Here is a 27,992-nt window from a genome sequence, read left to right as displayed (position 1 = left end):
CATGAGGGTGTGCCATAGGTGAGCACATGCCAAATGTTTCTGCCCACAGTGCGACTTCTGCATACAGCCAACAGTCATGGCTACCTGCACTGCAGCCTTTAATAAAGTCAAGAGATCGTTGTAGCATTGAGGTGTTACCTAAAAATTTGTGTGGCTATTCAACTCTGCAGAATGGCACACCCTAAGACTGGCTATCCATGTCTTTTGATACCTGGCAAAGAACAAACAATGTTTCTGGAAATGGCCTTTCAAAGTAAGATCGGTTGTGGATTAATGGCTATTGAATGAAAATTTTGAACATGACCAACAATTCTTCAGACCACCGGCGTGAACACAGTTTGTGCCAATAGTGTGCCTCCTGCATGCAGCTCTCAGGTACACCCACCTGCAGCCATGAATGAAGGCCAGAGATTGTTGTAACTTGTCGTGTTATCTACAACTTTGAGTGCTTGTTCAACTATGCAGATGGGCGCAACCTAAGACAAGCAATAAACGTTTATTGAAACCGGGCAAAGGCCGAACGGTGTGTCTGGAAATGGCCTTTTAAAGTAACATCTGTGGACTGGTGACTATGGAATGAAAATTTTGAACATGATCAACATTGTTTCAGACCATGAGGGTCTGTACTAGGTGGGCATAAACAATACATTTAATTGTTGTTAAATTTCATATAACAGCTATTCATTACAGTTCAAACAGTCCATTTTCATCAGCTGTAGTCTAATGTGTATTTCTTCTAATGCTGTTCACCCAAGAATACATTGTCAAAATTATTAAGATATTAAAGAAGTTGTCCTATAAACAACATTTATCACCCATCCACAGGATAGTAAATTAATTTATCAATCCAGGTGATTCGACTGCTGAGATCTTCACTGATCAAAAGAATCAGGCCTAAAGTCACTTATGTGATTTGAGCAGTATTGAGCACCATTCCCTTAGACTGTGAATGGAGTAGTGCCTGCACATGCTCACTACCATTCCATACATACCAGTAATTTTTGGACTTTCTCTTAAGGGAAAACTGCTTTAACTGGTCTTTGCAAGTTATTGATATTGTTAATCTTCAAACTACATATGCATGACCAGTGCAAATGAAGAAAAAAGTTCCAGCATCTCAGAGATCTCCAATGATGGATGGATGTTACCTGCAGCCAGAGTGATGGTTTTTGTGTCCTGAGCCGAGTCACTTCTAAAGCTATTCTTGGGTTTTTTAATTAATTACTGACGACCTACCATCCGACGCTATCTAAATACTATCCTAAATCTACATTGAGCACTTGCATAGGGATATAACGCCTTCACGCATTCATACATAGCTTTGCATTGATATTTGTTTTGGCATCATATCTTAGTGGCTGAAAGGATTAAGGGCTACAGAATGTAGTATCCCTTATGATATGCACCATAGCTACCTGCAGATCGTTCAATGATTTTGCGTCTTTCATTGCTTGACAGTTTTTGAAAATTTAAGATCAAACCTAAGGTGTAGTTTAGATGGTAAAGTTGGTTACATTTTTGGATCCAGTTTATGGCCTTCACCAAAGACCTCATTGGTTCCACTGAACCAAATCTCCATAGATCACCATAGGCTTTTATGGTGCTTAAGGTTTGGTTCAGTAGAAAATATGAGGTTTTGATATTCTGGGTTCAATAAATTATGGCCATATTATGGACCTCTGTAAAAAGTGCCTGACTTTGAGATTATATATTGCAGGGCCAACTCATAGAAATGGGTGAGTTTCTACAGGGTGGAACAAAAACGAAAAAACATCAGGGAAAGCCCATGCTACTGGAACACAGTTGAGATTCAAATCTTGACCTCAGTGACTAGTACATACTGTATATTCAACATATATGTCAACAGGGTTGAGCCCAAGCTAAATGGCATCAGCATGGACTCTGGATGTATTACTATGTTTGATAGTATATATATATATCTTGTGTTTAATCCACTTACATTCTTGCTCATTTTGGGCTTAGTAGTCAAAGGGGTGGACCTAACTAGTGGTGATTGACAGCTGTCAATCGCTGATTAGGACTGTTCCCTTGATTGGTAAGTTTAAAATGAGCAGGAAATTAGATGAATAAAATGCAAGTCAATTTGTTCCAATTCTCCTGCTCTATTACAGAAGGCCCGCACATTGTTCAGGTGTTCCAAGCTGACGGGTTCTCTTTAATCAAAGAGGAAGATAGCTTAAAGATGCCTCATAATAAAGCAGGGAGTGAAATATTACAAGGGATAATTAATCTGTTTACATGCTCATTTGTCAATGCTGTCACCAAGCCTAGTCATCTACTTTTTCCCATAATCAAAAAAAACTTGCAGCAATCCCTGTCGTGTAGTTTCAGTGGCGGTGCTATACATAGCATTGTTGCTGGATTAGCAGATAATGATGTCATCGTTATGAAACAGGTAATTGAATTACTGGAGGAATATTGTACAGTGTTGCAAAATTAGAGGTGGCCATGCACAATGTAGAGTTGTCAGACAAGAATCCACTCGGGCGACAGCTGTCAGCCCTTATGCTGCACTTGGCTAAACTATGCATGTTTTGTCTATGAGGATATAATGGATGAATGGCTAGTAGTCACCTCTGGCACCAATAACCCTAAAGCAAACTGAAATGAATAACTCCTACAAACAAAAAAAAAATTGGTATTTTAAAATGATTATAGTCTTATTTTTACTTATTTAAAATATAGACTATCACTGATAAACCATTACAACTTTATAGTGATCATTTCAATACCAATATATTTTTTTTCCAAGAAGAAAAATATAAACCTCAAAAATTTGCGAATACAACTTTATATATCCCAACACAATACATTTTTAAACCTTCTAATTTCCTTTTGTCTAGGCAAAATGTATTAATGTATTAAAATGCCTTTGTGCTATTAATGTATAGCAGGAAGCTAGAATTTTATTAGGACCCATAGTAAGGTACGTTTTATGGGGTATGAAATTGGAGCGTCTGTGTAATAGTTGACAATGATATATAACCATAAGTGTACGCTTCTCCATAGCATTTCAGAAATAGTATACAGTACATATGAAGACAATAATCAGTCATACTCACAAAACAAAACCAGTGAACTGGAAAGCCTTCTCCAACAATTCATGCTGGCCATTGGTGGTGAGAAATAGGCGATCTCTTGATCTTCAAGCTTAGGTTCTTCTTGACTTGTTCTTGCAGGGTTCGGAGAGCCTTGGTGTGGAGTATTGCCTACAGAGGAATGACTAAGACTTAGTCTTCAGGCAGGTTTCCCTCTCACTTTGGAATGCTGCTCTTAATTCTTCAGCTCTACTGTGACCTCTTAGCTAGCACGTCATTTATATAACCAGCCCTGCTAGATAACTGGCTTGGCTCAATTTCCACTGCAGACGTACAATAAAGGGGGAGGAGATTTTTTTTTCCCACTCATTCCTTTTTTTCGTCATTCAGCCCACCAGTCGGAAGTTAGGTTCTTAAGCCTAAGTAAATCATCTGATCCCACATGTATTTAATGGGAGCAGTAAATTTTAGTGTGATTGGTGCTTAAGAGGAAGTAAGGAAGAAAAAAGTATTTCTCTTTCATCCTCTCCCTGCTACCTTCACTTCCCACACCCAGGTAAAGGGCTCACCCTTGACACCAGTTGGTTAACTCTTCAAATTCCCAAACGTCTTAGCAAAAAAATATTTCAATTAAACGGAGCTCTGGACATTAATTACCACCAAGTCACCTTTAGTCTACATAGAATTAACCTACATAACAAGTAGAGTAACTTTACACATACCTTAAATTACTTGCACTGTACTGTACAGCCTGGTATATAATCCACAGCTGCATTCACAACTCTGTAGACTTCAGAGCTGAAATCTTGTTAGCTCTAAGGGTATGTGCACACGTTGCAGATTTCCTGCAGAACTGCAGCTTTTTTTTCCACGCAGAAACGCTGCAGATCTGCAAGTGATTTACAGTACAATGTAAATCAATGGCAAAAAGAAAATGCTGTGCTAATGGTGCGGAAAAATCTGCACAGAAAACACAGCAGATTCAAAAAAGGACCATGTCAATTCTTTGTGCAGGTCTGCTGCGTTTCTGCACCCACTCCATAATAGAAATCTGCAGGGGTAAAAAAGGAAGAAATCTGCACAAAAATCTGCAACGTGTGCACATACCAAAAAAAGGCGCAGATTCTGACCTGCGTTTTCTGCCAAGAAATGCAGAATCTGCACAGAAAATTCCACAGTCAAATCTGTAACGTGTGCACATAGCCTTAGTTGGCATAGGTGTTGCTCTGGAAACTTCCAGTCTGGGAAATATTTTGACCATCCATTGTACAGTAATCCTTTTTGTGAAAAACTTATAGTGCAAACATTTAAACATTTTTGGCTCTTTTAGCTGTCCTTTAGTGTGAGATGAAAACGCTGCCCACAGCTCAAGAGATTTACTATAATTTACTCCATAGATTGGTGGAAACTGTAATGGAAATCAATACCTCTCATATCTGGCAAAGATTTCTATTTGTTGCCACAGAAATTCCCATAGTATGCGGAGTACATGCAGGGCCGACATCAGGGCATTACTGCCCTTACTGCCGTATGGGGCCCGGTGAGAAGAGGTACAGAGGGGGGCCCCGCCTCTTATGTTTCCACTCACTGGGCCCCATCATAAATTGCTGTGCTCTGAGGCACACACATTAGCTCTGGTGCCTGGTAGCTTTTTCCAAGCTGTGCATGGCTGTGTAACCTTGACGGCTGCGCAGCTCCAGCTCCATCCGTCTTCTCTGGACTTCTGGTCAGGTGACGGCGTGTACGCAATGATGTGATCGCGTACGTGCCAACATTTAAGAGGAAGCCAGAAGTGGAGCTTTACCTTAAGGGGAATGTCTGTGAGGTAAGCATGAAAAAGGTTTTTTGTTTTTCTTTATAAAGTGAATTAAATGGGTCAGGGGAGGAGGAGGGGGCACTGCACATGATGAACTGTGTCTGGGGGGAGGGGACTGCACATGATGTCTGGGGGGACAGCACATGATGAAGTGGGGGATTGCACTTGATGAAGTGTGTCTGAGGGGGACTTGGAATAATGAAGTAGGGGGACTGCACATGAACTGTGTCTGGGGGGACTGCACTTGATGATGTGGGGGGAGAGGGACTGCACATGATGAACTGTGTCTGGGGGCGATTGCACATGATGAAATGTGTCTGAGGTGGGGAACTGCACATTATGAAGTTGGGGGAGGGAGACTACACATGGTGAAGTGGGGTAGAGGGACAGGAGACTGGAAATGATGAAGTGAGGCGGATGAGGGACTGAAAATGATGAGGTGAAGGGAATGGGGCAGTGCAAATGATGAAGTGAGGGGGACTGATGGACTGAAAATGATGAAGTGAGGGGGAATGGGGGACTGCAAATGATGAAGTGAGGGGGATGGGGGACTGCAAATGATGAAGTGAGGGGGATGGGGGACTACAAATGATGAAGTGAGGAGGGAGGGGGACTGGAAATGATGAAGTGAGAGAAGAGCGTGGGGACTTCAAATGATGAATTGAAGGTGAGGGAAAAGGGGACAGCGATTGAATTTAGGTGGGGAGAGCAAATGATTAATTGAAGGTCGGGGTGGGGAGAGGAAATAATGCTGAATTTTGATGGTGGGGGAGTAAGTGATGTGTAGAATGTGGGGGAGAGCAGTTGATAATGAATAGAGAGTGGGAGAGAGAGAAGACATGACAATGAATTGGGGCAGAAGTGACATGCAAATATAATGAATCAGGAGAGCGGGAGGTACATAGCTGGGGGCGTTAAGGATGCAGTGACTGGTAATGAATTGGGGAAAGAGTACAGGTGCTAATTAGTTTATATATTTATTAGGTGGGGAAAGTGACTATTTATAGTTAGTGGGGGCACAGGGGTGGATTATAATTTATATTTGGAATGGTGGGTTGCATAATAACTAATTAAATATTAATGGTGGGTGCACGTCTGTATTCAGGTGTGTAGTGTAGAACGAAGGGAAAAAGTGGGAAATGTGCTCTTAAAGTGGGGATCTAGGTAACTGTTATTTTATGCAGAGACAAGTCCTGGTTAGAAGAAGTGATGGTGGTCTGTGCTGGACGAAAAATAAAAGCAAAGATAAAGGGCTTCAGCTAGAGATGTCACTGGTGAGTCAGCATGTTACCTGTACACTGACACTATACACTGTATACTATATACAGAGGTCCTGTGTATAATGTCATTGTGATCACTGCATTACTGGTACATTGACACTGTATACAGATCTCCGGTGTATAATGGAACTGGTGATCACTGTATTACTTGTACACTGACACTACATTCAGAGCTCCTGTGTACAATGTCACTAGTGATCACTGTATTATTATTATGATTATTATTTATTGTTATAGCGCCATTTATTCCATGGTGCTTTACATTATCTGTACACTATACATTATATACAGAGGTCCTGTGTATAATGGAACTTAGTATTGTATTTTTTCTTTTATTAATGATCATTATTGTAATATTCGGTCGCTATGTGGTGGTAATATGTGGTCTGGTCAAGGTGTGGCGGTATTTGTTCCTTGTATGTGGCATTATTGAGTTATGTGATGGTAATATGTGGTCTGCTCATGGTGTGTCAGTATTTTCTCCTTGTATGTGGTATATATCAGTGGCTATGTAGTGGTAATATGTGGCCCAGCCATGGTGTGACTGTATTTCTCCTTTGCATGTGGTAGTATTCGGTCACTATGTTGTGGTAATATGTGGTCTGGTCATAGTGTGGTGGTGTTTGTTCCGTGTATGTGGTATTATTCAGTCACTATGTGATGGTAATATATGATCTGGTCATGGAGTGGCGGTATTTCTCTCTTGTATGTGGTAGTGTTCAGTCACTATGTGGTGGTAATATGTAGTCTGGTCATGGTGTGACACTGTTTGTCCCTTGGATGTGATATTAATAGTCTTTTAAAAAAAAAATTATGCGACTCATTCCCTTAAACAAAAATACATAAAATATACCTAAAAAGAGTATTAGATATTTTTAGAAATGTTTAATGGGTTAGATTAGAGTAGGGCCCTGCAAAAAAAGTCTACCTTGCTGTGGTGGTGACTTAAAAAATATTTTGGCCAGAACAAAAGCTGCTGGCTATGTATGTGATATGGTGTTTCATGGGAACTGTTAATATCTGATTGGTGAGGACATGGTGCAGAAATTGAGTTTTTCCAAGAGTGGGCGGTGGTTTGTGGAAGGTTTGAGGGGTGGAGCTGGAGTGGAGCTTAGGTGGAGTCTCAACGGGGCTCGAAAATTTTGCCAGTATGCGGCCCCGAAACTCCTAGTGGCAGCCCTGAGTAGATACATCATTTCAGTACTCTTTTGGTGAAGACCTGCACATGAAACTCCAGTCTACCCCCAATTCAAAAGGCATTTGCATGCCAGGAGCGGACATTAGTAGTGAGCAAATGTGCTTGGTACTGCACGATAATTGATCAAGCATTCGGGTGCTCTGGTACGCTTGTTACTTGATCAAGTATCAAGGGTGCTCAAGAGCCATGCTTGAATCCCTGTCCCGCATGTTGTGTTCCTGTTGGACAGCCAGTATAAATGCGGGGATTGCCTGCTATACATGGTTATGGCATAACCATGTTGGCTACTGGCATTACAGTGATTCGCTGGCCACATCGCAAATTTGGGTCTTACAGAGATACTCGGCACACTGTCCTCTGCAAGCAGTTCAGAGAGAGTTGATATAGGATGGAGAGCTTTGATTAATGTCCATACCCCCTTAAATATTATAAAGTTGCACCCTTTAGTGCATTTCATGTGGCACTAAAGGGTGTTATTAACCTTTTTTAAAATGTGGTGTCTTCCCTATTTTTGACAAACAGCCAAGGTAAAGCAGATAGCTGTGGGCTCATATTATTAGGCTGGCAAGGTCCATGGATATTGGCCCCTTCCCAAAATTACCAGCCTGGAGCCACCCCAGAATTTGTGCATCTATTAGATGCGCCAAATTCTGGCAATTTGACTGGCTCTTCCCAAATTCCCTGATGTGGTGGCAATTGGGATAATATATTTTAGTGTTGATGTCAGCTGTGTAATGTCAGCTGACATCAAGACCAGGGGGTAGTACTGGAAAGGTGTCTTTCAGACATCTCCATTACTAATCTTCCCCATTACTAACCCTGTAATAAAAAAACCCTCCAAAATCACCCCTTTACTAACTTAGTAATCAAAATAAAACCACATACACAGAAAAAAAAATACTTTATTTGAATAAAGACTCCCCCACACTATCCCTTGTTCACCAAATTATCATAAAAAAGTTCCCTTGAAGCTCCTCCTTCATAGTCCACGTTCCTCGCATCTGTGAATAGCAGTAAAGTGCTGCTATTGACAGGCACCAGGTAATGACTATAACTCTCATCTGAGCCGCTGGCTCTCGATGAGCACAGCGTTGAACCAGCAGTTCTGATGAGAGTTGTTGTCACTACCCGGCACCTGTGAATAGCGGTACTTTACTGCTATTAACAGATGCCGAAGCTGGATGAGAGGAACATGGACTACGATGGGGGAGCTTTGGGGGAATATTTTTTTTAATTAATTGGTGAACAAGAGACTGTGAAGAGGAGTCTTTTTTCAAATGGATTACTGGGTTAGTAAAGTGGGCTGCTTTGGAGTGGAAGCCATGACATTAGACAGAGCATGTGCACAGCAAGTTGTTTTGACATTGCTGTGCACTATGTTCATTTTACGGGATGCTTTTGCAGCACTCTTTCAGTCTTAGAATCCAACTGAAAAAAACATTGTGTTTACATTGTGTTGTCTGTTTCTAACGAAAACCAGGAGAATTGGAGTATATCACAAAATGTAAATCAGACACAGTAAGAAATTAAAAATGCAATGTTACTTTTTATGCTAAGCATGTTTACTGTTTAATATGTGTCGACCACATTTTAGGGGATACATTTTTTCTAGAGTGTTGGTAGAAAAGGAAGAACATGTTCTATTTTAAACATATTGTACTCTTTAAGTTTGTATTTCCTTTTGAAATCTTGTATTTTATGTATTTGAATTTGTTCTCTCATTATTTGTTACTAGATGGTGGCCCGATTCTAACGCATCGGGTATTCTAGAATATGTATGTAGTTTATTTATGAAGTTTTCAGAATAATGCAATTTATACACAGGATTCGGCCGTCCGGGTGCGACCAATTAGCGAAGCGTGGTTCAAATTCCGCGCCAATTCACGGCCGGACTGCGCCAGTCGCTGATTGTTCGCGGTCGGCTGGGCGTGACCAATCAGTGAAGCCAGGGCCGGCTCCAGGTTTTTGAGGGCCCCGGGCGAAAGAGTCTCAGTGGGCCCTCCTCTTTAACACATACCATGATTCATGATGCACAGATATAGCAGAGAAATATACCACAGCCAAGTAGCATATAACACAGCCCACATAGCATATAACACAGCCCACGTAGCATATAGCACAGCCACGTAGCATATAGCACAGGCCATGTAGTATATAGCACAGGCCACGTAGTATATAACACAGCCCACATACAGTAGCATATAGCACAGCCCACGTAGCATATAGCACAGCCACGTAGCATATAGCACAGCCACGTAGCTTATAGCACAGCCACGTAGCATATACCACAGCCACGTAGTATATAGCACAGCCCACATAGTATATAGCACAGCCCACGTAGTATATAGCACAGCCAATGCAGTATATAGCACAGCCCATGCAGTGTTTAGCACAGCCCATGTAGTATATAGCACAGCCCACGCAGTGTATAACACAGCCCACATAGTGTATAACAGCCCACGTAGTATATAGCCCCGCCCATGCAGTGTATAACACAGCCCATGCAGTATATAGCACAGCCCACGTAGTATATAACACAGCCCACGTAGTATATAACACAGGCCACGTAGTATATAGCACAACCCACATAGTATATAGCACAGCCCACATAGTATGTAGCACAGCCCATGTAGTATATAGCACAGCCCACGCAGTATATAGCACAGCCCACGCAGTGTATAACACAGCCCACGTAGTATATAGCCCGACCACGCAGTGTATAACACAGCCCATGCAGTATATAGCACAGCCCACGTAGTATATAACACAGGCCACTTAGTATATAACACAGCCCACGTAGTATATAACACAACCACGTAATATATAGCACAGCCACGTAGTATATTGCCCAGCCATGTATATTGCACAGCTACATAGTATATAGCACAGCCCACATAGTATATAACACAGCCACGTAGTATATAGCACAGCTCATGCAGTATATAACACAGCCACGTAGTATATAGCACAGCCACATAGTATATAGCACAGCCCACGCAGTGTATAACAGCTCATGTAGCATATAGCACAGCCCATGCAGTGTATAATACAGCCAATGTAGTATACAACACAGCCCATGCAGTGTATAACACAGCCCACGTAGTATAGAGCACAGCCCACATAGTATATATCACAGCCCACGTAGCATATAACACAGGCCACGTAGTATATAACACAGCCACATAGTATTTAGAACAGCCACGTAGCATATTGCCCAGCCATGTATATTGCACAGCTACGTAGTATATAGCACAGCCCGCGTAGTATATAACACAGCCACGTAGTATATAGCACAGCTCACGCAGCATATAACACAGCCCACATAGTATATAACACAGCCACGTAGTATATAACACAGCCACGTAGTATATAGCACAGCCCATGTAGTATATAGCACAGCTCACACAGTATATAACACAGCCACGTAATATATTGCCCAGCCACGTAATATATTGCACAGCTACATAGTATATAGCACAGCCCACGTAGTATATAGCACAGAGATGCAGTATATAACACAGCCACGTAGTATATAGCACAGCCACGTAGTATATTGCCCAGCCATGTATATTGCACAGCTACGTAGTATATAGCACAGCCCACGTAGTATTTAACACAGCCACGTAGTATTTAACACAGCCACGTAGTATATTGCCCAGCCACGTAATATATTGCACAGCTACGTAGTATATAGCACAGCTCACATAGTATATAACACAGCCACGTAGTATATTGCCCAGCCACATAATATATTGCACAGCCCACATAGTATATAGCACAGAGACGCAGTATATAACACAGCCCATGTAGTTTATAGCACAGCAATGTAGTATATAGCACAGCGATGTAGTATATAGCACAGCCCACATCGTATATAGCAGAGTCATAGTATATAACACAGCCCATGCAGTATATAACACAGCCCACGCAGTATATAGCACAGCCCATGTAGTATATAGCACAGCTCACACAGTATATAACACAGCCACGTAATATATTGCCCAGCCACGTAATATATTGCACAGCTACATAGTATATAGCACAGCCCACGTAGTATATAGCACAGAGATGCAGTATATAACACAGCCACGTAGTATATAGCACAGCCACGTAGTATATTGCCCAGCCATGTATATTGCACAGCTACGTAGTATATAGCACAGCCCACGTAGTATTTGACACAGCCACGTAGTATTTAACACAGCCACGTAGTATATTGCCCAGCCACGTAATATATTGCACAGCTACGTAGTATATAGCACAGCTCACATAGTATATAACACAGCCACGTAGTATATTGCCCAGCCACGTAATATATTGCACAGCCCACATAGTATATAGCACAGAGACGCAGTATATAACACAGCCCATGTAGTTTATAGCACAGCAATGTAGTATATAGCACAGCGATGTAGTATATAGCACAGCCCACATCGTATATAGCAGAGTCATAGTATATAACACAGCCCATGCAGTATATAACACAGCCCACGCAGTATATAGCACAGCCCATGTAGTATATAACACAGCCCACGTAGTATATAGCAATGTGGGCACAATATCCCTGTTAAAAAAAAGAATTAAAATAAAAAATAGTTATATACTCACCTTCCGATGGCCTCCGAATCCAGGCGAGGTGTTTAGCGATGCTCCTCGCGACGCTCCGGTCCCAAGAATGCATTGCGGTCTCGCGAGATGATGACGTAGCGGTCTTGTGAGACTGCTACGTCATCATCTCGCGAGACCGCAATGCATGGCCCGGAGCATCGCGAGAAGCTGGAAAGGCGCCGGACGGTGAGTATATAATGATTCTTTATTGTTTTTAATTATTTTTAACATTAGATCTTTTTACTATTGATGCTGCATAGACAGCATCAATAGTAAAAAGTTGGTCACACAGGGTTAATAGCAGCGTTAATGGACTGCGTTACACCGCGGCATACGCGACATAACGCAGCCAAAACCTTGTGTGAGTGCTGACTGGAGGGGGCACTGACAGAGAGTAGGAAAGGGGCGAATTCGCGGCGGGACTGTGCGGGATTTCCATGACAGACAGATTTCCACGACAGACAAACAGACAGACAGACAGACAGACAAACAGACGGAAGTGCCCCTTAGACGATTATATATATAGATATATAATATATATATAATGTCAGTTATTGATTGGGACATTTCCTTAAATTAAGCCAGGCAGCATACCCCTTCCCGACATGCGCCATACATGTACTGCTCTGCAGGAGCTGCTTTCCCGCAAACAGGAGTACCGTTACGCGGTGTCACGCTGAGCGCCGCAGTGATCGGGTTCCTGTTTCAGCTCTGTGTGAGAGCTGACACCCTGCAGCGACGCCCATGATCGGTGCTAGCACCCTCCTGATGCCGCTGTCAGTAGTGACAGCAACATAGAGGAGAATCGCGCAGGGAACTCATTCCCTACACTCTTCCATCAGGACAACGAGATGCGTTGGCAATATGACCACAGTATGGCAGCGGGGTACTTCGGAGAAGGTGGTGTGGCATTGCCTGGTCAGAGCAGGACATGAGACAAATCCTACCCTGCCTGTCAGACACTACTCTGATGCCCTGTAGTGCAGATACATTGCAGAACATCAAATCAGCGATCTGATGATATACAGTAGTGTCCCATACAGGGACAATGAAAAAAAGTGAAAAAAAAATATTAAAAAGTGTAAACGTATTTTTTTAAAAATCCCCAAATTAAAAAAAAAAAAATATTTTTCCAATAAATACATTTATTTACACTTATTTACATTTACTAAAAGTACACATAATTGGTATCACCGCGTCCGTAACGACCCGCTCTATAAAACTGTCCTACTAGTTAACCCCTTCAGTGAACGCCGTAAAAAAAAATCGAGGCAAAAAACAAAACGTTTCTGTAGTGATGAGAGCCCGCCTAATTTACAGGTGCGTGTCTCCAGAAGTATGAGCTGGGCATAATGTACTGGCCACTACAACGGCAGTTTGCAATTTTCACTCAGCAACATCCATTTCTGCTTGTTTTTTGGAAAATGCCCATGGAGTCAAAATCGTCGCTACATCTGTAGATAAATTCCCAAAGGGGTATCATTTCCAAATGGGGTCACTTGAGTGGGGATTCTACTTTTCTAGCACTTAGGGGCTCTGTATGTGGAGTCTGCAAAATATTCTAGGAAAATCTGTGTTCCAGGTGGCAAATAATGTTCTATCCCTCTCGAGTCTCTCTGTACTGTACAGCCACATATGGGGTATTTCAACATTCAGTAGAATTTGTGGGACAAATTTTGATGACATTTCCCAGCATGAAAATGTAAAACTTGGGGCTAACACACAATCTTAGTGGTAAAAATGTAAATTATTTTATCTTCGCTGCTCAATGTTATAAAAGTCTGTGACACACCTGTGGTGTCAATATAATCACTACACCCCTAGATGAATTAATTGAAAGGTTTGGTTTGTAAAATGGGGTTACTTATGGTGGTTCTGCTGTGTTGGCAGCTCAGTGGCTCTGCCAATGTAACATGCGATCCTCAAAAAAGTGCAGCAAAATCTGCTCTGTAATATTGTTTCATCCCTTCTGAGCTTTGCACTGTGCCTCAAAAGTAGTTTTTGATGACATGTGGGCTGTCGGTGAACTCACGAGAAGTTTCACAACAAATTTTGGGGTCGATTTTCTCCTATTACCCTTGTGAAAATACAAAATTGGGGGTTCAAGGTGTTCAATACACAGATAGTAGAGTATACAATCACTGCACTCATACAATTGAAAATAATTGCTTCAGGTGAATAATTTCAATACACAGATAAGATCCCAAAGGGGTCTAGTTTCCAAAATAGTGACACTTATGGGGGATTTCCACTGTTTAGGCACATCAGGGGCTCTCAAAACGTGACATGACATCTGCTAATTATTCCAGCAAATTTTACATTCAAAAAGTCAAATGGCGCTTCTTCCCTTCCAAGCCCTGTCGTGCGCCCAAACAGTTTTTTTCCTCCACATATTGGGTAACTCCGCACTCAACAAAAATTGCACAACAAATTTTAGGGAGCAATTTCTCCTGTTACCATTATGAAAATGCAAAATCTGGAGTTAAAAAAGATTTATCTGGGAAAAATTTGATTTTTTTTTTATTTTCACGGCTTAACGTTATAAACTTCTGTGAAGCACCTGTGGGTTCAGGGTTCTCAATACACAACTAGATAAGTTCCCTAAGGGGTCTAGTTTCCAAAATGGTGTCACTTGTTGGGGGTTTCAACTGTTTAGGAACATCAAGGGCTCTCCAAACATTACATGCCAATTTTACATTCAAAAAGTGAAATGGTGCTCCTTCCCTTCCAAGCCCTGCATTGTGCCCAAACAGTAGATTTCCCCCACATATAGGGTATTGGCATGCTCAGGAGAAATTGCACAACAAAATGTGTGGTACATTTTCTCCTGCTACCCTTGCAAAAGCAAAAAAAATTAGGTCTACAGGAACATTTTTGTGAAAGAAAAGTAAATGTTTATTTTTTCCTTCCACATTCCAAAAATTCCTGTGAAGCACCTTAAGAGTTAATAAACTTCATGAATGCGGTTTTGAGCACCTTAGGGGTGCAGTTAGTAGAATAGTATCACTTTTGGGTATTTTCTGTCATATAGGCCCTTCAAAGTCACTTCAAATGTGAGGTAGTCCTTAAAAAAATGGTTTTGCAAATTTTGTTGTAAAAATTAGACATTATGTTTAAAAAATTGTGCTGATGTAAAGTAGACATGGGAAATGTTATTTATTAACTATTTTGTGCAATATGATTTAAGGGCATAAAAATTAAAAGTTCGAAAAGTGCGAAATGTAAATAAATTTTTTGCCAAATTTCCTTTTTTTTCACAAATAGACGCAAGTCATATCAAAGGAATTTTACCACTATCATGAAGTACAAAATGTCATGAGAAAACATTCTCAAAATCAATGGGATCCATTGAAGCGATCTTGAGTTATGACCTTAGAAAGTGACAGTGGTCAGAATTTTTAAAAATTGGCCTGGTCAGGAAGGTGGAAACAGTCTCCGGTCGAAGGGGTTAAAGGTGTTGTCCACTACTAGGACAACCTCTTCTCATTCACAATGTTTGCCCTTGTTAAAATAAATAAAAAACATCTATAATCACCTCCATTGCTGACACCTTTCCAGCACTCACATTCCCAGAGCTCGTGGGAGGTTGTTATATCATGTGAGCTCTGTCCCCATTCAGCGCTGGCATCGCTGTCTCCGCCTTCGGACATATAAGTAATCAACAAGGAGTGAGATCTGTGGCTGGCGCTCACTTCTGCTTGATTACTTATATGTCCGAAGGCGGGGACTGCAATGCTAGAGATAATTGGGGACAGAGTTCACATGATGTAACAACCTTACGTGAGACCCGGGAACACAATTGATGACACCAATAGAATCCGGCACAGGAGGTGAGTATAAGTGTTTTTATTTCAGTGGGGGCAAACATTCATATCAAGAATGGGTTGTCCTAATTGTGGACAACCCCTTTAACATATGGAAGTAGTAGTATGGCTGTATTGAATAGTAAGAAAGCCAAATGGAAATCGGGCGGGAAGTGCAATGGGTGCTTTAGAATGGGTGCCGTAGAACATCCGAAGGATTACAGTACAGTTAAAGATGATGACTTATCGCTGACGTTCTTTCTGATGGAGTCATTCAATTTTCCCATCTTTTCCATCTGACCCAGACCGACATAACCATAACCAATACACAGTATGATGTCCTCACAGCTCACCTTTATACAGTATTATGTCCTTACAGCTCCAATATAAACAGTATAATGCCTCCTATATAATGTTCCCACAGCAGTACCAACACTGTGTGATGGTCCCACAGTAGCCTTCACATTGTATAATGGCCCGCTAACTGTAAGTTGTCCCCCAAACTGTATGAGGGTCTACACAGCAGTCCATACAGTATATTGGCCCTCTTAGTAGCTACAAATATGTAAGATGTCCCCCTTAATAGCGCTCACTCTGTATGATGACCCCACTAGTAGCCCCCACTTCTTAGGAGGGCCCACTTAGTGGCCCCAACCCTTTAGGAGTGTCCACTTAGTAGCCTCAGTGTTGTATCAAGTCTCCTTTAGTAGCCTCCATGCTGCATGATTGCCTCCTTAGTATCCACCACTCTGTAGTAACCCCCTTAGTAGCCCCTACTCTGTATGAGGGCCCACCTAGTAGCCCTAACACTGTATCAAGGCCCCTTTAGCAGCGCGGCACTCTTGTGTGGATAAAATGTAGGGCAACTTTATTTTACAGAGAACAAAATCCATAACAAGGAATTCTTCTTACACTTTTCAATCACAATGCGTGCTCTTAATCGTTGTAAACAATGAATTCCTGAGGTTGTATCATATCCACACAAGTGTGCCGGTCCATGATACAATGTTGGGGCTACTAGGAGGACCCTCATGCAGAGTGAAGGCTACTAAGGGGGGATAATCTTTCCTCTCTTTCTTTCCCCGGACTTCACTTTTTTTGTTGCTGTCCTTGATTTCGTCATTAGGCCCATACACATGCCAGTGAGCTGATTACTCCACCCTCATATGTGCCTTTTAGTAGCCCCCACGCTGTATGATGTTCCCCCTTAGGCTACTTTCACACTAGCGTCGTGCACTGCACGTCGCTATGCGTCGTTGTGGATAAAAAATGCATTCTGCAAAGTTGTCTGCAGGATGCGTTTTTTTCTCCATGGACTTTTATTAGCGACGCATTGCGACGCAGTGCCACACGTTGCAACTGTCGTGCGACGGTTGCGTCGTGTTGCGTTGGTCCGTCGGCACCAAAAAACGTTGCATGTAACGTTTTTTGGTGCATCGTGTCCGCCATTTCCGACCACGCATGCATGGCCGAAACTCCGCCCCCTCCTCCCCGGACCTTACAATGAAGCAGCGGAAGCGTCTTAAGACTGCTTCCGGTGCCAACGTCGGGCATTTTCTTCACAGTATGCGTCGGTACATCAGGCCGACGCAGCGCGACAGCACGTCGGTATGTGTCGACGACGCTGCGCCCAACAACGCAAATGTGAAATTAGCCTAAACAAGAGCCGAGTGTAAAAAAATCTAAATCCTATTAAATATGCTAAACTAGATGGCAGCCCGATTCTAAAGAATCGGGAGTCTAGAATCCATATATACTTTATTTATTCAAATGTAAGAATAATACAATTAATAAATAATAGTAAGAAAGAACAAAAAATGGCTGCACTCACCAGCTCTTGACAATTCTTGTTATTTAAGGTACAGTTACACAGGATCCATGAACATGCTTATGAGGGGAGTGATGAAAGACATCAGACAACAACTTTGCGTGTTGTGGCAAATGCCACAACAACGGTTCTTTGCTTAAGAACAATAATGTAAATAATAAATAATATGTATCAATAACTATGTATATTGGTATGTTCTTTCTTGGCACAAATTGCAGGAAGTAGTATTCTAGGCAATTATATATTAGATGGGCATTTCCTGAAGGAAATACATGGTGCTTGAACAGCGCTACCAGCTTTACAGCAGCACTTTTCACACACGGGACTGGGGGGCGCACTTACTTTTGCACCCGGGGCCGGGGGCGCGCTTACTTTTGCACCCGGGGGCGCACTTACTTTTGCACCCGGAGGCGCACTTACTTTTGCACCCGGGGGCGCACTTACTTTTGCACCCGGGGGCGCACTTACTTTTGCACCCGGGGGCGCACTTACTTTTGCACCCGGGGGCGCACTTACTTTTGCACCCGGGGGCGCACTTACTTTTGCACCCGGGGGCGCACTTACTTTTGCACCCGGGGGCGCACTTACTTTTGGGGCCGCACTTACTTTTGGTGGGCGGAGCTCCTCGGCCTCCGATTTGGTTGGTGGGGCCCCTCGTCCTCCGATTTGGTGGGTGGGGACCCTGGGCCTCCGATTTGGTGGGCGGGGACCGGCCTCCGATTTGGTGGGCGGGGACCCTCGGCTTCCGATTTGGTGGGCGGGGACCCTCGACCTCCGATTTGGTGGGCGGGGACCCTTCGCCTCCGCTTTGGTGGGCGGGGACCCTCGGCCTCCGATTTGGTGGGCGGGGACCCTCGGCCTCCGATTTGGTGGGCGGGGACCCTCGACCTCCGATTTGGTGGGCGGGGTCCCTCTGCCTCCGCTTTGGTGAGCGGGGCCGCTCGGCCTTCGATTTGGTGGGCGGGGCTCCTCGGCCTCCGATTTGGTTGGTGGGGCCCCTCGGCCTCCGATTTGGTGGGCGGGGACCCTCGGCCTCCGATTTGGTGGGCGGGGACCCTCGGCCTCCAATTTGGTGGGCGGGGACCCTCGGCCTCCGATTTGGTGGGCGGGGACCCTCGGCCTCCGATTTGGTGGGCGGGGACCCTCGGCCTCCGATTTGGTGGGCGGGGACCCTCGGCCTCCGATTTGGTTGGTGAAGCCCCTCGGCCTCCGATTTGGTGGGCGGGGACCCTCGGCCTCTGATTTGGTGGGCGGGGACCCTCGGCCTCCAATTTGGTGGGCGGGGACCCTCGGCCTCCAATTTGGTGGGCGGGGACCCTCGGCCTCCGATTTGGTGGGCGGGGACCCTCGGCCTCCGATTTGGTGGGCGGGGACCTTCGGCCTCCGATTTGGTGGGCGGGGACCCTCGGCCTCCGATTTGGTGGGCGGGGACCCTCGGCCTCCGATTTGGTGGGCGGGGACCCTCGGCCTCCGATGTGGTGGTTGGGGCCCCTCGGCCTCCGATGTGGTGGGCGGGGCCGGGCCCCTCGGCCTCCGCTTTGGTGGGCGGGGCCCCTCGGCCTCCGATTTGGTGGGCGGGGACCCTCGGCCTCCGATTTGGTGGGCGGGGCCCCTCGGCCTCCGATTTGGTTGGCGGCGCCCCTCGGCCTCCGATTTGGTGGGCGGGGACCCTCGGCCTCCGATTTGGTGGGCGGGGCCCCTCGGCCTCCGATTTGGTTGGTGGGGCCCCTCGGCCTCCGATTTGGTGGGCGGGGACCCTCGGCCTCCGATTTGGTGGGCGGGGACCCTCGGCCTCCGATTTGGTGGGCGGGGACCCTCGGCCTCCGATTTGGTGGGCGGGGACCCTCGGCCTCCGATTTGGTGGGCGGGGACCCTCGGCCTCCGATTTGGTGGGCGGGGACCCTCGGCCTCCGATTTGGTGGGCGGGGCCCCTCGGCCTCCGATGTGGTGGGCGGGTCCCCTCGGCCTCCGCTTTTGTGGGCGGGGCCAGGCCCCTCGGCCTCCGCTTTGGTGGGCGGGGCCGCTCGGCCTTCGATTTGGTGGGCGGGGCTCCTCGGCCTCCGATTTGGTTGGCGAAGCCCCTCGGCCTCCGATTTGGTTGGCAGGGCCCCTCGGCCTCCGATTTGGTGGGCGGGGACTCTCGGCCTCCGATTTGGTGGGCGGGGACCCTCGGCCTCCGATTTGGTGGGCGGGGACCCTCGGCCTCCGATTTGGTGGTCGGGGACCCTCGGCTTCCGCTTTGGTGGGCGGGGCCCCTCGGCCTCCGAATTGGTGGGCGGGGTCCCTCTGACTCCGATTTGGTTGGCGGGGCCCCTCGGCCTCCGATTTGGTGTGTGCTCTGCCTGGGGCCACTGTGCTCTGCCTGGGGCCCCATATGCTGCCTGGGGCCCCTGTGCTCTGCCTGGGGCCCCTGTGCTCTGCCTGGGGCCCCATGTTCTGCCTGGGGCCCCTGTGCTCTGCCTGGGGCCACTGTGCTCTGCCTGGGGCCCCATGTTCTGCCTGGGGCCACTGTGCTCTGCCTGGGGCCCCATAAGCTGCCTGGGGCCCCTGTGCTCTGCCTGGGACTACTGTGCTCTGCCTGGGGCCCCATATGCTGCCTGGGGCCCCTGTGCTCTGCCTGGGGCCACTGTGCCCTGCCTGGGGCCCCATATGCTGCCTGGGGCCACTGTGCTCTGCCTGGGGCCCCATATGCTGCCTGGGGCCCCTGTGCTCTGCCTGGGGCCCCATATGCTGCCTGGGGCCCCTGTGCTCTGCCTGGGGCCCCTGTGCTCTGCCTGGGGCCCCATGTTCTGCCTGGGGCCCCTGTGCTCTGCCTGGGGCCACTGTGCTCTGCCTGGGGCCCCATATGCTGCCTGGGGCCCCTGTGCTCTGCCTGGGGCCACTGTGCTCTGCCTGGGGCCCCATATGCTGCCTGGGGCCCCTGTGCTCTGCCTGGGGCCCCATATGCTGCCTGGGGCCCCTGTGCTCTGCCTGGGGCCCCATATGCTGCCTGGGGCCCCTGTGCTCTGCCTGGGGCCCCTGTGCTCTGCCTGGGGCCCCATGTTCTGCCTGGGGCCCCTGTGCTCTGCCTGGGGCCACTGTGCTCTGCCTGGGGCCCCATATGCTGCCTGGGGCCCCTGTGCTCTTCCTGGGGCCCCTGTGCTCTGCCTGGGGCCCCTGTGCTCTGCCTGGGGCCCCATGTTCTGCCTGGGGCCCCTGTGCTCTGCCTGGGGCCACTGTGCTCTGCCTGGGGCCCCATATGCTGCCTGGGGCCCCTGTGCTCTGCCTGGGGCCCCATATGCTGCCTGGGGCCCCTGTGCTCTGCTTGGGGCCCCATATGCTGCCTGGGGCCCCTGTGCTCTGCCTGGGTGTAGGACACTGGTGACATCACTTATCTCCGGACATTAGCTCCGGACAATAGCTCCGGACAATAGCTCCGGACAATAGCTCCGGACAAAGCCACGGAAGTTGGCACAAATTGCAGGAAGTAGTATTCTAGGCAATTATATATTAGATATGTAAACCAGAATGTATTTGTGAATGGGCTTTATCTTTTCTAAATGGTTTTCTACAGGATATTCAGTAGTAACAATAGAAGCAGATGTGCTGCTTGATAATAATGAGTATTACATTGACGGATGGAATAATTATCGCTGTGGGACGGATATTAATAACCAATTTAATATCCATACCTGTACATTTGTATACACTAGAGAAAACCAAAAAATCTGTAAGGTGCAAAGCTTCCCCCAGCTGGTCAGCAGACAAACTGCATTCAACCTTGGGAGGAAAATCTAGGGGAAAGCGGGAAGTTTCAAGAGAAGACGTGTGGGAAAGGAAAGATGACAGGAAAGTGAAAGATGCAAGATGAAAGGTTTTGAGACGAGACGGAATATTCATAGGCCTTACCTAAGCCCTAAGTGGCAGAAAACAATGCAGGATTTTATGTATGAAATATCCTTACATGAATCTTTGACGTACAGTATATAGCAGTCATGAGTACATGTCACCTTGTGCTCCATGACGGATACAATCTTTATGCTGATTTCATAGTACAGCTACTATACGAGTGGGAATATCAGCAGGAGACCAACTGATATATATATATATATATATATATATATATATATATACACTCACCGGCCACTTTATTAGGTACACCATGCTAGTAACGGGTTGGACCCCTTTTGCCTTCAGAACTGCCTCAATTCTTCGTGGCATAGATTCAACAAGGTGCTGGAAGCATTCCTCAGAGATTTTGGTCCATATTGACATGATGGCATCACACAGTTGCCGCAGATTTGTCGGCTGCACATCCCAAAGATGCTCCATACAAGGCAGGATGGATCCATGCTTTCATGTTGTTTACGCCAAATTCTGACCCTACCATCCGAATGTCGCAGCAGAAATCGAGACTCATCAGACCAAGCAACGTTTTTCCAATCTTCTACTGTCCAATTTCGATGAGCTTGTACAAATTGTAGCCTCAGTTTCCTGTTCTTAGCTGAAAGGAGTGGTACCCGGTGTGGTCTTCTGCTGCTGTAGCCCATCTGCCTCAAAGTTCGACGCACTGTGCGTTCAGAGATGCTCTTAGGCCTACCTTGGTTGTAACGGGTGGCGATTTGAGTCACTGTTGCCTTTCTATCAGCTCGAACCAGTCTGCCCATTCTCCTCTGACCTCTGGCATCAACAAGGCATTTCCGCCCACAGAACTGCCGCTCACTGGATTTTTCTTCTTTTTCGGACCATTCTCTGTAAACCCTAGAGATGGTTGTGCGTGAAAATCCCAGTAGATCAGCAGTTTCTGAAATACTCAGACCAGCCCTTCTGGCACCAACAACCATGCCACGTTCAAAGGCACTCAAATCACCTTTCTTCCCCATACTGATGCTCGGTTTGAACTGCAGGAGATTGTCTTGACCATGTCTACATGCCTAAATGCACTGAGTTGCCGCCATGTGATTGGCTGATTAGAAATTAAGTGTTAACAAGAAGTTGGACAGGTGTACCTAATAAAGTGGCCGGTGAGTGTATATATATATATATATATATATATATATATATATATATATATATATACAGCTCGGCTCCTGCTGTAACTGCTAGATTTAGTGTTCTTTCTGATACTAGCAGTTTAACCCCTCAAATGCCACAGTTAATAGTGATAGCAGCACATCAGGAGTGTGACAGAGGGAGAGCTCTCCTTCTGTCAGTCCATCAGCACCCCTGCAGCACATTGCCAGAAGTTTGATTCGGCAGCCAGAGCCCTGGCAATGGCCTCCAGGTACTGCTAGACACTGCAGCCTGACAGACGTGGGTTCTAATAGACCACCTGTCAATCTTATACTGACAGGATGAGGTAATGCGCTGCATTACATCAGTACCATAGTGCATTACCAATGTAATCATAGGATTACATGTCCATTTCTCCTTATGGGAATAATAATTATTGGAAAAAAATATTAAAAAAAATTTTGAGTATTTAAAAAAAAAAAAAAAAAAGTAAAATCATCCTCCCCAAAATTCCAGTTTTCCTAGTTTAATGTATAAAAAAATAAATGTAACTTAAAAACACATATCTGGCATTACTACATGTGAAATGACACATACTATAAGACATTATTTTCTTTCTGCACTGTCAACACACAATAAACACACAAAAAGCTATGCAACATTACCATTTTTTGTTGATCCTGCCTCACATAAAATGAAATAAAAAGTGATCAAAAATGTTGCGTATCACAAAATAGTGCCAATAAGCAGTAAAGCTTTATACAGAATAAACAAACCCTCAAAGAGTCCTGTAAATGGATAAATAAAAAAAGTTATGACTCTCCGTACATGAAAAAGGATTTTCTTGTGCAAAAGTAAGATGTAAAAAAAATGATATAAATTGGGTATCATTGTAATGATATAAAATCTACTATAAAACTATACTATGATTTTTTTTTATGGTGAACGCCATAGAAAAAGAATTTAAAAAAAAATACCAGAATTGCTAGTTTTTTCTCATCCATCCTCACAAAAGCTAAATAAAAATGAATCAAAAAAGCATATGTCCAAAAATGGAACTAGTGAAAAGTACAGCTTCTCCTGCCAAAAAATAAGCCCTAACACAACTGTTTATTGAAAAATAGAAACGCCGTGCGTTCCAAAATGTTTTGTTTTTGTTTGTTTTTTTATTTAAAAGGTGTAAAGCATAAAAATATATGTTAGGTATTGATATTATCATATCAATCTGCAAAATAAAGTTAATATGTCAATTAAATTGAATAGTGAACGGTGTTAAAAAATAGAAAACGCCAGAATTGCTGTTTTTTTTGTACATTCCAATACACTACTTTCAACATGTACAGTATTATGACCCCACAGTGACCCTAGCAAAGTATGGTGCTCCAACAGTGGTCACAACTCAGCATGATGCTGCCAAAGTGCCCCAAAACAGTAAAAAGTCCCCACTGTACACCAAACACAGTATAATGCCCTCCACAGCCACCAGCAAGTAGGATGGTCCCCACAGGCTCTCCCATACAGTGCAATGGTCTCCATAGCCTCACCCATACAGTAATGATGCCTACCACCCATAGTGTAATGCCTACCACAAACCCCACACTATGTAATGCACCACAACCCCTGCACTGTATGATGAGACACAGTCTCCCCACACATAGAAAATTGCCTTCATTTCCTCCCCCACAGTAAGATGTTTCACAGCCCACTCACAGTATGATACTAACACAGATTGGCCACCCACACTGGTATGATGGCCCCTGTTCCCACACAGTATGATGCTTCACCCCAGTTCCCCACACGGCATTATGCCCCATAGCTTCCCCCACACAGTATAATGCTGCAACATCTCCCCACACTGTGTAATACTCCACAAACCCCCCTTCAATGTACAATACTCCCCAAATCTCTACTCAGTCTCCACATAGTATGAATGCCCCAAAAGTCCCCATACAATGTTTGATGGACTCCACAGTCCACCCACTCAGTATGATAGATCCCCACAGTTCACATTATAATGTCCTCCACAGTTCCCCACACTGTTTGATGGACCCATCAGTCCTCCCACACAGTATGATGAACCCCACGGTCTCCCCACACACAGTATAATGTTCCCATATCACCATACAATATGATAGCCCCACATAATATGAAGCATCCCACAGTGTTCACCACAAAGTATGTTGTCTCCATACCCCATACAGTATGATGGCTCCCACATGCATTATAGTATGATGCTACCACAGTGCCCTAAAAACAGTATTTTGTCCACTCTGTACCCTCAACAAAGTATGATGCCTCAACAGTGCCCTCCACATAGTAAGATGTCCCTACAGTTCTCCCACACATGTTATGAGGCCCCCATAGTCAAGACTATTACAATATCATGTCCTCACAGTCCCCTCCACAGTAAGATGCTCCCAGACTTCCACACAGTAGGCTGTTACCACAGAACCACACACAGTATGATCCCCCCCACAATATGATGCCTTCACAGACTACAGCACAATATGATGATCTCCACACAGTGTGATGCCCTCACAGCCACTCCCACAGTAAAATTCACCCAGTCTTCCCCACAGTAGGATGTTCCAACAGACCCACAGACAGCATGATCCCCCACACATTATGATGCCCTCACAGACCTCCACACAATATGATGACTTCAACACAGTATGGTGAACCCACAGACGGTCACACAGTATGATGGCCTTTACAGTTTCTTCACACAGTATGATGGTCACGATAGCTACACATTAATGTATGATGGCCTTCAACAGCCAGCCCCCCCCCAACACACACACAGCATGAAGGCTTTCCACAGACTTAGATGAAATTCTAAATTACCAAACTCGCCGATCTTCTTATATTACCCTTACACTGAACATGAACCTGCCATAGAATCACCACCTTCCTATGGCCCCTTCTGGTATTCTGGTAGGTGCATCGCTCTGCATGCAATTTTACTTATACAAGCTAACTATCAGTGTCAACTATAGCCCACATAAGATTGCCAAAAATAAGTCAAATTAAGTCATATACAGTCCATATAATATTGCTACAAAAAGAATAAGTAATATCTGGTATAAAAAGAATATCCAATTCACAAATAATCTAAATGCAGTTTAATAATCCAGGGGTAAAAGAGGTGTCATTCATTTTCTTCAACAGGGAAGACATCAGATGACATTTTATTACAGAGACCTTGATTGTTTTTTCTCTCTACTAACTTTCCCTGAAATCACTCATCATTTCAGATGACCTATTTCTGCAATATTTCACTTAGTGATGCAATAACCCAAATTCCAAACCACAGAAGTGTGACCATTCTCTGCTTTACCAGTTCATATTGTTGCCTCACAAACTGGTCATGCGAATTTCTTGGCATGTATGTTCACCCCAAAATTATTGCAAAGTCAGGATGTTATTGATTGTATTTAATAAGCATGACAATGGAATGTAAACATGATTGTGTTCCGGAAATGCTCTCGTCTCTTATGCAATCTCCTGGGCCTATAGTACTTCACTGCAGCTGCGAATGTTTATCATGGAGTTTAGATGCAACAGATTACCATAAACAACCATTTATACAGGATAATACAAAAATATGACTTCCTGGATTTCTCAAATAAAATAGCTACTGATACCGTGCCGGGGTTTCACTAGTCACTCGAAATGAATTTCCAAAGAACAAATTATTCACTTGTTATTTTCTTCAGTTTTCCAGTTGACAAGGAATAAAAGGCTATGATGACACAATTGAAAAAGTGAGGAGAAGGTTTAAAGGGAACCTGTTGGGTCCAGAAATGAAATTTACTTCCAGTATATGGTTAATCTGAAGGTAAATATGGGTAAATTATGCCTGTCTTACTGGAAACACAGCTACAGGGAGAAAATGAACTTATATCTTCCCTGCGATCACTTGCTTCCAATCTTATAGGCCACAGTAGCCGCTCCCTATACTGTGTAATCAATTTCCGGCACTTTGATTGACAGCCTACAATGTGTGTGCAGAGCAGGTGGTCAATCAAAGTGTCAGGGAGTGATTACAGCAAGCTCACAGTGAGCATTGACAGTGAGCATTGACTGTGACCTCCGATTGCACCACCGATATGGCTGGAACGTACATCCACTTTGGGAAGGATTTCTGAAAACTGTCTTTGATGCCTATAATAACCAATCACAGCATAGCTTTGTTTTCCAAAAGGCAAAATAAAAAAATGAAAGCTGTGCTGTGATTTGTTGCTATGTCTGACAAAAACTGTTTTTCGTTCAGAAAGTTTTCAAACTTCCCCTAATTTAAGCTGACTGAACAATGTTAAACACTTAGGGTTTTTTTTTGTAAGAGTCTTTGAATTCTCATTGGTGCAATTTTGTGATTCATGCATCTATTTTATATGACAATACCTATTATGTGTACTTTTGTTTTTTGTGGGGTTTTTTTGCAAAGAAAGTATCTTTTTATGGAGAAAAAGGCATTCTTTCCAAATATTTAGTCAGGGACATAACCTTGCAAACTTTGATCACTCGTGCAATGCTTTGCAATTCTCCTGCATTAACATTTTTCTTCTTTAGAAAGTAATAGTATTTTCCGTATTTCTTCATCACATCCGATACTGGGGAAAGTAATACTTCCTTGTCTTTTCAGCCTTGGGCGTTTTTTACATCATAAAGGAATTTTAAGCAGGTTGTCACAGAGACTGAAGGAAACTAGTTAGGCAGTAATTTTGGCAGGTCTTTTCCACAGTATTTTATGTGAAAGTTAATAATGCCAAGGTTTAGCATGCAGCTTGTGTAATTAGGTATATGATGATGAAAAGATTTTGTAATTAATGTATTTTAAGTGAAGATAAATACTACATTAGGAACTTCAACTTGATGGTTCATTGGTGCTTAGCAGAAGGGCCCATGGCTGCCTGTAAAGGGTTTTAAGCCGCTATTAAGAACTGCTAATTTGGCTGTATTGAGTTCATTGCGTGGGATTCAGCTGTCATGGGCAAAAGTTATTACCCTGACTGGTAACTGATGAGGAAGGAGTAAGCCATTCTGAATGTGTCCAAGTGTTCTGTGGCTGTGCTGGTTGTAACGCCAATGCCGTCTCCCTCCTCCTGGCAGGGATGCCGACATACTCATCACCGCAGCCACTCAGCGGTGTCTCCCTGTCCTGCTGCTTGGTTTTTAGTGTGCACGCGCTCCTCACTTCTTAATGGGGTAGCGCGCAAACTCTGAATTAGCCCCCAACCAATAGCTGGGAGGCATCTATTACTTACAGCATCCTCCCCCGTAGGGAGGTGCCTGTACAATGCCCTCTTTGGTGTTCAGTTTGAGTTTGTTCTCACTAGTTTGTTGTCAGATCCCTGAACCTATTCCTTTCCTAAACCTGTCCTAGTCTGAACCTGAACCTATTCCTG

At 44.6% G+C, this 27,992-nt stretch overlaps 1 protein-coding gene across 2 annotated transcripts in view; it reads right to left on the bottom strand.

The window, feature by feature from the left end:
• EREG (epiregulin) overlaps positions 1–27,992 on the bottom strand; it is a 77,584-nt gene that overhangs the window by 16,730 nt on the left and 32,862 nt on the right. The window contains exon 4 of one of the 2 annotated variants that reach the window (XM_077276578.1): positions 3,084–3,230. In XM_077276578.1, coding sequence (XP_077132693.1) covers positions 3,084–3,135 — 52 coding nt within the window. In that variant the 5' untranslated portion in view covers positions 3,136–3,230. Of the gene's footprint in view, positions 1–3,083; positions 3,580–27,992 lie in introns of those variants that run through there. The other variant, XM_077276586.1, reaches the window with a different exon arrangement.

Source organism: Ranitomeya variabilis, chromosome 1, assembly GCF_051348905.1.
Source record: "Ranitomeya variabilis isolate aRanVar5 chromosome 1, aRanVar5.hap1, whole genome shotgun sequence".
Taxonomy (NCBI): Eukaryota; Metazoa; Chordata; class Amphibia; order Anura; family Dendrobatidae; genus Ranitomeya; species Ranitomeya variabilis.
The sequence above is the reverse complement of the archived record's forward strand: the minus strand, read 5'-3'. Positions and strand labels throughout refer to the sequence as shown.